A 12,786-nucleotide genomic window follows, 5' to 3' on the forward strand; every position below is an offset into this window, starting at 1 on the left:
CAGGGAGCAGTTCTAAAGCATAACTTTGATATTACCATTTAGGATTGGGGTAAAAATGTTACTAGGTTAAAAATCACAAACCCTTTGACGTACTTCTCAGATGTTGACACATGTCAGTCAACGTCAATTGTTAACGGTCAATGTCCAATTCTTATCTAGAGGACCAATATTGCGTGATTGGATAAAATAGATGAATAAAATTCATCGATAATTTTAACGGGAGACCAAAATCGAAATTAAAGATACAATGGGGGACCAAATTTACAATTTTGCCTAATTGTTATTAAATATTGGAATTAATAAATATCAACTTGAAAGGAGACAAGTCCAATTATTCCTTAAAATTATAGAATAAAAAAATATGAAAAACAAAAAAAACAATGTTGTTCCACCATTGTTTTCTTGTGAGAAAAAAGTGTAAACTGAAGAGAGCCGCGGGACCCAATTCCAACCAAATCCCTCAAATTGTAAACACTGAACAAACACCATAGAGTATTTGTTGCAGCAATTTTCTTTTCCAAATTCCAAACCTTTTTATTATTTCTATTTTTCAGTTCATCCTTCTCAAAGTTTTCTTCTTTCAAAACATTTCTCAAACCATCCAACTTCAATTCAACAACCACCCCTTGCAAATTTGGCTCAAAGGGGGTTCTTTTCTCTTTCTCTGTCACCGCTTTCCTTCGTCGTAAGTCACCGCGTGCGCTTCGCATCACCCGCTTCTCTCTGCAAATGTACATGTACTGCTTTGGCACCCTTTTGGAATGCCTTGTTGGAGCTTGATTTACTTTTTTCCCAATCTTTTATGACTTACATTTATAGTTTGCAACAACCCTTTTGTGGATTTTGTCTGCATGTGTAGAAACTTGTACTGTATTTGCAAAGGGTTTAATTGGGTATGGGTATGTTTTATAGGGAAAATGGGTACTCCAATAAATTGTCAATTTGCATTTTTTATTTATTTAAGGGAATACATAATAGAGCCTTTGACTGGAGGTTGTAAACTTTATATTAATATTAGCTTAATTGATTGGGAAGATGAGGGATGTGGTAACTTAGGCCCTGGTTGGATCAACTTTTCTATAAGCACTTATAGGAGAAAAAACTAAGGTGGTAAAATGAGTTGAGCTTTGCTAATAAGTTAAAATTAACAACTTATCACCTTAGCTTTTGGAGAAGTTAGATTATAGAAGTTAAAGTGCATAAATTGATTCTGACATGCATTTTAGCGTACTATTTTCTCCTATAAGTACTTACAGAGAAGTTTATCCAAACTAAACCATAATCAACTTGTAAATTCAATGAGAAGTGAGCATTTTTAGTAAGTGCTGATTTTTGTTATTTATTTTGTATATAATAATATAAAATATTGTTATTGATGTTGTTGTGGAATAACATCAAATTATGGACTGGTTGACATGGCTTCTAATGAAAAGTTAAACATTGTTATCAATGGGTATGATGATGCTTTAAACAAAAAATTTTAGTTCGAGAATTCTTGAGAAAAAAATAAACTTGTCTTTGGATGGCATGGAAGGAATTCAGGGCTATCTGATATGCTACATATATGGTTTCTGCATATATATGGTTATTGGACTTCCATTTGTGTGTGTTTTGATTTTCTGTACTATTGTAACCAGCTAAGTTACAGACCAAGACTCACCAGTTTTGAATTTTGAAGTGTAAGCTGATTATGATGATGTACGAAGCTATTGATATATGTGGGCTTTTCGTTGTCCCCAATTCTCAAATCGTTAATCAATTGCGATATTATATGCATGTAACACAACCCGGGTAGACTCTACAGCTTTTGTCCTCCACACCCCTAAAACTTATTGTCATTGACTTAGTTAGAAACAAATTACGACTTCCATAGAAGGTGCCATTGAATGGAATAATGTCATACAACCTAGAAATTGACACTTTGGGGTTTGGGCTGATTTTGAATGCCTACTTCTTTGCAGGGAGCTTAGATATTTCTTTCACCTTTGAAATATGCATATTTTTAGCTTTGACGAGATAATGCTCCCTATTATGTGTTTAGTGTCTTGTGCTAGTTGGATTACTTAGATATATATATGTCTTTGTGGTATTCCCTAGTTTAGGTAATCTAATTTCATATTCACTAGAATGATTTCTACATCAGGTATACAGTTCATAGTCATATAGCTTCTTCAGTTTGGTTTTTCAGGAAAAGGCTTTAGTGTGCAATTCAGCTTGAGCATGCGGAGTCATAACTGTTGCACATGACATTCAGACATTGATATACACTTTTTGACATCTACAATTACAGTTGTTGTGGTCCTGTTATTACTGAAGGTAGAGGGGGAAATGGGAAAAATAGCTCTTGCAGTAATAGTGAGCCTATGGGTTATTCCTACCACTGTAATGGTTAATCGCATAGTTCCTGAGCCATATATGGTAAGAAAAAAGTTTATTAAACTGGGGAACAGACAGTTGTTGATACTTAAATTGATACTGAAGAAAATTTCCCTTTATTCAATATGACTGATGTCCATGATTTGCAGGATGAAATATTTCATATACCACAGGCACAGCAGTACTGCAAGGGAAATTTTGGAAGTTGGGACCCTATGATTACCACTCCTCCTGGCCTGTATGTTCTTTTCTCTTTGGTACCTTTGCCTCTGGCCCCATCTTCAGGAAAATTTGATCCCTCTAGCTTATATACAACTACTTATGTGTTATGCCAAAGGGGGAAGTTCATCTACAGATGGCTGAAGTGCTTTTCCTAAAATGCTTAGGCTTATCTCTCAACAGTCTGCCTTGGCTGGCAGTATTATCCTTGTTGAAGCATGTGGCATGCCTTGTCCTTGGAATGGGGCAGCCTCTCCTCCCCCTAACTTTTTATTAACCAAAAAAAAAAAACTGCTTATGTTTGATGAAATGACCCTCTCCCATACCTTTGCATAGCGAGGAGCCTCTGGGCACTGGGGTATGTTACTTACTTAGTTAGTTAGTGATAGGATTCTTCTTCAATAAATCCTCTAACACAACTCAGAGATGGGTTCTGTAACCAACTAGAACAGAAAAGATGGACTGAAGAAAGGATTCAGTTTATTGATTATGAACTATTAACAGAACCATGCTCAGAGAAACACTCTTCTCTCACAGGGGAACTCCCTTGTCTAACAATTCAATCTCAAAATACCCCCTTTCCAAGAGAAGTGGCTATTTATCCTCCCTTTTCTAACTAACTCCCCTAACAGAATAACTGTTTCACAACTAACTACTCCCCCAACAGAATAACTGTTTCACAGCTAACTATCCTAACTGTATTTCTGTTACAACTCATTGCCCTTTGTTTCTTCTCTTATACACTAATAAAGGCCTCGGTTCAGTGTAATACTGACCCTGAGACTCTTTCTAACAGTTAGTATGTTTGATAAAATGAAAGTGAATGAAAAATGCATATTATAGGATGAAGAGCAGAAAGTATGAAATCATTCATGAACAATTAACTACATACCAATATGTTGGGTATACCAAACTTGCAGTGCAATATTTGTATTATATTATTGTTTATTTTGTATTGCGATGCAGCTAATATATTTCATACGCATTTGACACAGAAGCAGTTGTAGGAATATGTGATCAATTTGGATATTTTCCTGACAAGATGGGATTTTTTATTGTTCTCTAGTCATAGCTATAATTTTTTTGGTCTGCCATTGTGCTTAAGCTGTAGTGGCAGTGGGTGACAATTGACAAATATATAGAGAAAGGTCGTTCTGGGTATTGTTATTAATGATTATGATTAAGCACGGCATCCATGTATTCAAGTGAATAAAAATTCCAAATATAGAAATTTACAACTGGATGCTTGCATTGTTTAATCTAACTTTAGTATGATTGAGAAATGAGAATCATACTCATAGAAGCAAACATAAGATTATGATTTTTCTGTTTAAATGAATGAGTGAATCCTAAAAACTTATGGGAAAGAACCTGGGCCACTTTGAGTACTTAAAAATTGTATACGTATACTATTGTCTTTGTAACTATCTGGTTCTGATAGAAGATAATATTTGAAGTGCTGCTCAAATCTCTGATCAGAAGATTGAGCAAATAAAAAATTCTGCCTTGATAAATTACCGAAAGTATAATGTAGTATCAAATATCAAGGTTGATCTTTGCAATTTAATAACTTTTGCAGGTACTATCTTTCACTTGCCCATGTTGCTTCTTTGTTTCCAGGCTTTTACTGTGTAGAAGCTGCTTCAATTTCTGACTTGTGCTCTGCTGCAATTCTTCGATCAATTAATGGTGTTTTAGCAGTTGTCTGTAGTTTAATTCTATATGACATAGTTACTCACTTGAAGCCAACACTTAATGATAGGAAGGTGATGCTTCATGCAGTGGTCCTATCCTTGTACCCCCTTCACTGGTTCTTCACTTTTCTCTATTATACAGATGTTGCATCTGTTACTGCGGTGCTGGCTATGTATCTTGCAAGTTTGAAGAAAAATTACTGGTTTAGTGCATTGGTAAGGTATATTTATATTTTAATGTAGTAAACAAATATTTAAACTGATATTTTTATTATTTGTGTGTATGATATTTTTATCCAAGCTCCTTTATTTTACTATATCATGGCACTTCTAAAACAGTTGAACCTATGTTTTTTTTGTAACCACCGTAATTAGGGTCTTTGTCTCCTCGGTGGGACCCTAAGATATCCCCACAAGCGTCTGTCTTTTGGGCTGGCTATGGGGCTAATCCTCGGGTCAGGACTTAGTTACACTTAAAGCTTCTCACCCCTTCCAAAGAATGTATTCTACGGGAATCGAACTTAGGACCCCCCCCCCCCCCCCTACAAACTCAGCATGTGTTGTCAACTGAGCTAAACCTATTGGGTGAACCTATGTTTTTTAACATAATGATTATAAATGCCTACTTTTTGTTGTTATTGAACATATTTACTGCAAAGACCTAATTTGTTTCTCGTCATGATCCTTTGTTCTTATAACTAGGAAAATACAAACGTATATGTTTGTATGCTTATTGCAGGAATAAGTTCAAAATATTACTTTACCAATTTTTCATTCTGGTCTGTTTTCAGAAAAGAAAAAAAACCAACTTTTGTAGAATTAATTCTATCATTATTTTCATAGCTATTCTTAGTTCAAATGAATCTTTATTATCCCTTATCTCTTGTTTGTTTTTAGAAAGGCTCCCTTATCTCTTGTATGTTTGCTTCTAGATTATAAACTTCTTAGGGCCTATTTGAATCCTATTTTTTATAACTATTTTCTGTTTTTAATAACCAAAAAAAAATATTTGATAGAGTAGTTTTTGAAAACTGACATCTATTTTTTAGTTCATAATTTTGAAAAAACATAACATCCTAAATTGTTTTGGTTTTCTACCTTCAGTTTTCTATTATTTATGTTCTTCCTTACACTGTCACAACTTTTCCCTCACTCCTATTTTCTAAAAATTAGTTTTAGAAAATTGTTTTATAAAATAGTTTTTAAAACAAAAACAAAATCAAACACACTTGATATTCTGACTTCAGTCTGTACAACATAACTCTTGATGAATAGGTTTACAGATGCTTTTACCAGCATACATAGATAATTATATTTGTCATTCTATTTTATAGTGGTGGTAATGCATCCTATTTTATTTATATAGATTGGCGCATTTGCAGTTGTTATTCGACAAACAAATATTATATGGGTGCTTTTTGTTGCATGCACTGGGATCATAAATATTTCTGTGGCTCATGCAAAGCACAGTACAAAAACTGATGAGCCGGATGTATCTATCAACCATGGGTTGGCATATGCTACTAGTACAAATACGGAGGGTTTCAATCTGAGAAAGCGAAAAATTGTTAAATCTATTGGAAACTCGTCGTCTAGTTTACTTGCTTCTTCTCCTTCCTTTTCTTCAGGTTTGCTTTCACATGTTTAAGAGATCCATGAAGCCTATTCTATGCTCCTAAGAAAATAAAATAACTATATAACTGTAGAGAGCAAAAAGTTAACCCCATCCCACTCCTACAACTTTCTGCAACATATATAGAATACAATTATTCATATCATTTCGCAGGTTTTGCTGATGAAATATGGTCCATCCTTTTAACATTATGGTACATGAAGTGGGAGCTTTTAATTTCATTTAGTCCCTATCTCATGATGGTGGTGGCCTTTCTTTTATTTGTCTATTGGAATGGAAGTGTTGTTCTGGGTAACATTGATTTTCTTATTTTCCCTTGTGATCTTTAGGGGCCCCAAAGACCTTCTTTCTCACACATATCCTACTGACACTGCAGGTGCAAAAGAAGCACACGCAGTTACCCCACATTTTGCGCAGATGCTTTATTTTAGTTTGGTTTCTGTATTGGCTCAGGCTCCTATGCACTTCACTATCACTAAAGCTGTGGACCTGTTTCAGATGTTTCGCAAGAGTAGGGCCCTTCTTTTCTTTCAGATGTTTCTGGCCCTTGTTGTTGGCCTGCTCTCAGTACACTTTTTCAGGTGATGTCGGACTCAGATGACTAAGTAAACTAGCAATCAGAATCTGTATTTTGATTGTCCACAATTAAATGCATGTTCTGGTGGTGGTGAATTTATAGACTGCTTTTGCAGTTTTGCTCCAATACTGTAAAATTTAAGCTCATCTTTCCAACCTCTTTTTACTTAAGAAGAATGCTAACCAGAAGTGGAAAGTTTTTATAGGAAAATGTAACATTTATTATTACCAATGCACCCCCGCCATGATTTCTAATAAAAATCTTCTATTTATCAATTCCTTAACCGGTGTCCTTACGGTGCTCATTATCAGGCCCCTTTATTTACTGTCTCTTAATACAGTTTGTCCAGCAGTTCTAGCTATTTCAAGTGATAACTTTTCCACTTGAGTATGCCTGAATGTTAACACTTTCTCATGAAGCCCAGCTCATTCTAAATCTCCACTGCAAGAATATTAACTCATGTTTTACTATGGCCCTGTTTGGGTAAAGTTCTCAATAAGCACTTATAGGAAAAGAAATAACAAGTTAAAATGAATTAAGCTTATCCCACAAGTTAAATTAGCTTTTGGAAAAAAATGAAAAAACTTCCATAAATTAGCTTATACATAAACTAATTTTAACTTATGAGGGAAGTTTAAATCATTTTCTATCTATTTTCTTCTTTTACAAGTGCTCATTGAGAACTTTATCCAAACAGAGCAATATCCAAAATCTAATGCGCTCTCTATGACATGTTTAACCTCAACTTTCTGGCTCACTTGTGTCTCTCAATTTTTGCAGTGTAGCTCATCCATACCTGCTTGCCGATAATCGGCATTACCCTTTTTATCTTTGGAAGAAAGTTATCATGGCTCACTGGTCAATTAAGTATCTTTTAGTCCCAGTTTATATATGTTCATGGCTCTCCATCATCCACATGTTGGGTCAGTAAATAGACCATGCATTCTTGTTTGATTCAATTGCTTGTGGAATTATAACTAATATCCTTTGTCAAACAGGAAAATTTCGAAGTAAAATATGGGCATTGGCATACTTCTTGGCTACTGCTGCTGTTCTTGTACCAGCTCCACTAATAGAGTTCAGATACTACACTATACCATTCTATTTCCTGGTGCTTCATTGTAACAATAGGGATGATCAAAGTTGGATTCTCACAGGCACACTGTATATTGGTGTCAATATCTTTACAATGATGATGTTTCTGTTTCGGCCATTTCATTGGGATCATGAGCCTGGAATTCAAAGGTTTATATGGTGATTCAATTCATCACAAAAACAAGATTTGTAACACAAACTGTCCTTTTTATTAGGCTTTTACCCCCAGTTTAACAAGAGTAAAATTTTAAATCTGCTTAGTTAATATGATAATCCTTTTAATTACTTGAATAAAAGTTCTAATGTTTACCACCTTTCATTTTATAATTCCTGTAAATACGAGGATTTTAGGTTAAGTATCTAATATTCTCAAACTCTAGTTTTACGTGTATCGAGTACGGACTCGAGTGTGGATGGTAATGTGCCACACAATTATTTTTTTTTTAAATAAAAAGGTACTTAATTTGGGTATGTTGATACTATTTGGATACTTTTCTCTTAATGAACCAGATTTAGAGGTTGCTCTTTTTATTTACAATGGACACTGACGATGAGATTGAAACTTTTAAAGTGTGATAATATAACATCTAAATTTAAAAATATTCAACACAACTTCTCATTTTTTAATCAGAAATATGCAACTTCTACATTTGTTACATTTGATGTGAAAGCGTGGATCCACATTCCACACTGTAAAAATCAAACTTAAAACAATATGAAATACCCGAGTAAATTGAGCATATTACAATTACAACAGGAAATAACAACCATATTAACTTTTGTCTAATGGGCAATTTGGAATCTTTCGTATGAAACACGAGGAATGCTTACCATCTCAATTTTCTAATCCCTAAAACAAACTTCGATAGTAATAAAGAAAGAAAAAAAAAATGTATCACTTAGATTATTGTCAGCGAAAATGTAAAAACTATCCAAACACTCTTAGCTGTCATATTGGCCCAATTACAACAAAAGCTTTTCTATCCTCAGCAAAATGAAGAAATATAAGGCCATGTTTGAAGTCAACCTTCACGCCATTGTTTTTTACAGTCATTGTTCAAGCACTTATAAAATAGAGTTGCTGGCTCATCAGCCGATCGAGTCTGAAATTCTTTGAAAGCAGCTTTACCATGACCGCAAAATGGGCACGTCGCTACAAGAAAAGCGAATGGGTGAAAAAAAAAGGGTGGGGGGGGGAGAGAAGAACAAGGAATTGATAAAGAAAAAACGAAGAAATAAATATCACATAATTAGGCATGCCCTTAAAAATATCGCAATACAATATTGGTAAGAATAATTTATTTATTATGGTTGTTTATACTATAATGTACACTAGTTTTATGACTTTCCCGATCAATCAATTATATGTTTTCCCAACAAAATCAAACAAAACTTACTAATCAAAATCCAAAAAATGAAAAAAAAAAAAAAAAAAAACTTAAACTTTGAACCAACTAAAAACCTAAAAATGTAAGAGAAATTATAATGGAAATCCATGATGAACAGCAAAGCAAACTTAGCACAAAAAAGGTAAACTTCAAAACAGAATCCAATTTAGGAGTTGTCAAGCCAAACTGCAATACGCAAATTGAAACAACCAAACATAATTAGTGTTGCAGAATGATTCAACAATCAGGTGAATTACTTGAGATTAAGATTAGTTCAATCCATGTTCAAGTTTCAAACTGAACCAGACCAAAACTTCAACCTTCCTACTTCCTACAGCTCAATTTATGACAAATTATTGCATTGAGACACATTATTGGGCCAAACCATACAAACTTTGACGTGTATAGGCAAAAGAGAAAGATGCTATATCAGCAACCAAAAATTGTGATAGAATATTTGTTGTTTGCCTAGGTTTGGCTTCACTTTTTTTACAAGAAATTTGATGTGCTACAACCTAGCTCTATCCCTGTCCCCTTCTGCAATAGTACGTGTAAAAGACTAGAACTACTATGAAAAGTGAGTTCACATTGACACTTATCTTCCTTCTGTAAGTTGTGCCTTTGTTTGTATGCCTCTCAATATCATATAAGCATAGGACATTAATAATTGAGCAAAATTTGAGTATTTGAGCTCCAAAGATGGTTAATTAGTCATCTTAGTGCTTATATATCGTGAATTCTGAATGCATTTATGGGACATCTTAAACTATAATTCTCTTAGAAAACGTCTGTCTAAATAAGAAAGAAAGGAAATGTACCTTCAGTTGATGGTGCATTTGTCATGTCATCCTCGGAGAATATAGGCTCTATCTCTTTTCTCACCAACCTTTGCTTTCTTTTGATCTCAACCTGTGAAGTGAAAATAAAAAAAAAACCATGAACAAGCAGCTATAAATGTATTAAAGAAGCATGAAATGGTCAAAGTTAATTCCTACCCTATTCTCAATGTGGCAAACATATGGGCAAGCAGAACAAAAAAATCTTGAAGGGCGACCCATATAAGGCAATTCATACTGTAGCATGTTACCACAACTGGGGCAAAACTCCATCTTCTATATCTGCAAAATAACAAAAATTGTCATTAACATGAAGAAATATCTACTTTATTTTTCTCATAGGGTTCCAATTTAAGCCAAATTCCAGAATCTAGAGTGTTACCAGGTATGTGTTTTGTTTTTCCGTCGTAAGCAAAAACTGAATTAAAAACAATTTTCCTATCATATCCTATAAATCAGTCCTGATGCTTAAAGAAAGTATTAAATAAATGCTAAATGCATTTAATACCTTAGAACATAAAAAAAAATTGAATACTTTCTTTATTTACTAAGTAGGAGAATTAGTGAAAATACACTGTAAAAGGATGTAGAATTACTCTTTTTCTATCCCAAGGACGGGTGTATAATTTGTTAAGGAACTTAAAGTAGAAATGTTTTTATTGGGAGACAGAAAATTGCATTGTCCATGATTTTTTTTACACTTCCCTATGATTTACACACTAAATACTTTCCCCTTTTAGTTCCTTAACCAATGTCCTAAGGGCTTTGGTTAGCAAGACTCAAAAATAAAATAAAAATGTTTGAAAAGAAAGAAATTATTACATAAAAAATACAAAAATATTTATTACATAAAAAAGAAAAAGAATGTGACTTTATAAAATTATTACAAAGATTGTCTATGCAGTTCTTGTTGCTATTGCTATGGTGGAATGGAATAACGTAAAAGATCAAAGAAACAGGCTGTTTTTTTGTTTGGATATTGATAAAGCTTATGAGCAGGAAAATTGAAACTTTCTAATTAGAGTTTGAAATATCAAACATGATGAAACATTGATCCCCCCCCCCCCACCCCCCCGCCACACACACACAAATCAATTCAACACATACAAACTATATCACATTCTAATTTCATTCATTGGCATGTCACACTAATGATCTACTGTTTCAGCATTTTCATCAAACACTTAGCATCCCAGATGAAGATTACAATCCACAGAGTCAGCGCTACTCATTTATCCACGCGCATTGCTCAAAAACAGAAAACACGCGGGAGTGGGGGGATCGTATCGTCACATTATAAACATGAAAAAAGAGTATAAACTATAACAACTAGTCATTATAATGAAACAAGAGGGATATTAGGCACAATTTGTGCATTGTTACCGTTATCCTCGATGGTATTTTTGGAACGCTTTTACCTTCTCGATCGTTGGTTCGACTCGACACTATCTCGCTCGATTTGCGACGCGAACGGAGAGATTATGGAGAAGGTGATGATTGATCGGAAACGTGATTGGGATTTGAAATGGGGTTAGTGAATTAGGGTTTTTGTTTGGAGGCTGCTGGAGGGTTTAAGCAGGGAAATGCTGCGTGGAGGGTGAGACGGGCTCAGACGTTTTGAGCAAGTGAAATAAATCGCGACATTTGGTGCATCCAATTGCTGTCAAAAATATAAAAGTTAAATTACTCTTTTTTTATTTCTTTTTCTATTTACATTAATTAATTATTATTCAATTTGGTGCAAAATGGGTCCATCGAGCGAAGTCTTGAAAAAATGGACCGGATAGAACAATCTATATTCTATATAAGTCTTTCTTTTTTTAAAGTCCGATGACCCATCGGATCGGTCCTTATTGAAGCTTTTTTCAAAAAAAAAATTATACAAATTCAAAAGAAAAAAAAAATAAAAGTTAAAAAATATCAGACCAAAATAAGTTCGATTAAATTTGGATTTATATTTCTTGTGTGGCACATTTCCCTGTTTGGGGTTCTTTTAGAAAGAATTTTTCAAACTAGGACTCTTTTTGAGCTATTTTTCAGGAGGTGCTCTTTTTGCACGTACCCTGCATGGGAAACGCCATTGTTGATGGCGCCTTCAGCAAGAGTTTGGCACGTGGCCATGGAAACGCCATTGTTGATGGCGCTTTCAGCAGGAATTTGGCACGTGGCTATGGAAACGTCATTCCCAGCAGCGCTTCCACTTTTGCATGAAAACGCCAGCAGTGTTGGCGAGTTGGTCAAGGCTAGCCCTAGGCTTGCAGTGTTGCAGTGCAGACTGACTGCAACAGGAAAGCGTCAGTTGCTCTTGCGAGTTTGGAAGCGCTATTGGTACCAGCGATTTGCCTGAAAACGTCAATGGTGATGGCGTTTGAAGCTGTTTAAATACCCCTCCCACCCCAGAGTGTTGTACATTTGTTCTGCGCTTCCCGTTTCAATATTTTACTTTCGTTTTCGTATACCTTTGGCATTTTGGTGACTTTGAAATTTTCAGTGGTATGAAGCATTTTATTTTTTAAAATTATATTATCTTTTATGTTTTTTCTTCAGCGGTTTCCGTTTTAACATTTTGCTTTCGTTTTGGCACCTTTAGCATTTTGGTGGCTTTGGAAATTTCTGTGGTATGAAGCAATTTTTTTAAAAAAAATTATATTAGCTTTCATGTTTTTTCTTCAGCGCTTTCCCTTTGAACATTTTGTTTTCGTGTGGTATGAAGCATTTTATTTTTGTGGTATGAAGCATTTTATTTTAAAAAAATTATATTAGCTTTTATGTTTAAAAGGCTTGTTAGTGTGTATTTAAATGTCAAAAATAAACAAAAAAATTGTGTAACGATGTGTATTTGAATAAAATATTTTGAATATGAAATTTGTATAATTTTTTTAATTAAATTAGGTTGGTGCTGATGAACGTTTGAAGTTTGAATAAAAAAATTATAGATGATATTTATTTGAAGTAAGTATTTTGAGTA

General features: G+C 34.2%; 2 protein-coding genes across 7 annotated transcripts; one reads left to right on the plus strand and one right to left on the minus strand.

Moving 5' to 3' along the window:
• Nucleotides 1–412: 412 nt before the first annotated feature.
• LOC114396103 (dol-P-Glc:Glc(2)Man(9)GlcNAc(2)-PP-Dol alpha-1,2-glucosyltransferase-like) lies at nucleotides 413–7,913 on the plus strand. 5 transcript variants are annotated; one of them, XM_028357998.1, is made up of 9 exons: nucleotides 413–737; nucleotides 2,176–2,418; nucleotides 2,526–2,614; nucleotides 4,175–4,505; nucleotides 5,656–5,917; nucleotides 6,076–6,213; nucleotides 6,299–6,503; nucleotides 7,280–7,422; nucleotides 7,498–7,913. In XM_028357998.1, exons 2-9 carry the CDS (start codon nucleotides 2,329–2,331, stop codon nucleotides 7,755–7,757), a joined length of 1,518 nt encoding a protein of 505 aa, XP_028213799.1. In that variant the 5' UTR covers nucleotides 413–737; nucleotides 2,176–2,328; the 3' UTR covers nucleotides 7,758–7,913. The 5 variants fall into 5 exon arrangements, with proteins under 5 accessions (XP_028213799.1, XP_028213798.1, XP_028213802.1 ...); XM_028357997.1 differs by having other exon boundaries at nucleotides 2,189–2,418; XM_028358001.1 differs by having other exon boundaries at nucleotides 413–731.
• Nucleotides 7,914–8,299: 386 nt separating this feature from the next.
• LOC114396104 (DNA-directed RNA polymerase III subunit RPC10-like) lies at nucleotides 8,300–11,472 on the minus strand. Of its 2 annotated transcripts, none has more exons than XM_028358004.1 (4): nucleotides 11,237–11,472; nucleotides 9,978–10,100; nucleotides 9,801–9,891; nucleotides 8,300–8,747 (listed from the first exon to the last, which is right to left on the minus strand). In XM_028358004.1, exons 2-4 carry the CDS (start codon nucleotides 10,089–10,091, stop codon nucleotides 8,617–8,619), a joined length of 336 nt encoding a protein of 111 aa, XP_028213805.1. In that variant the 5' UTR covers nucleotides 10,092–10,100; nucleotides 11,237–11,472; the 3' UTR covers nucleotides 8,300–8,616. The 2 variants fall into 2 exon arrangements, with proteins under 2 accessions (XP_028213805.1, XP_028213804.1); XM_028358003.1 differs by having other exon boundaries at nucleotides 11,202–11,472.
• Nucleotides 11,473–12,786: the final 1,314 nt, after the last annotated feature.

The sequence above is a fragment of the Glycine soja genome, chromosome 18, assembly GCF_004193775.1.
Source record: "Glycine soja cultivar W05 chromosome 18, ASM419377v2, whole genome shotgun sequence".
Classification (NCBI taxonomy): domain Eukaryota; kingdom Viridiplantae; phylum Streptophyta; class Magnoliopsida; order Fabales; family Fabaceae; genus Glycine; species Glycine soja.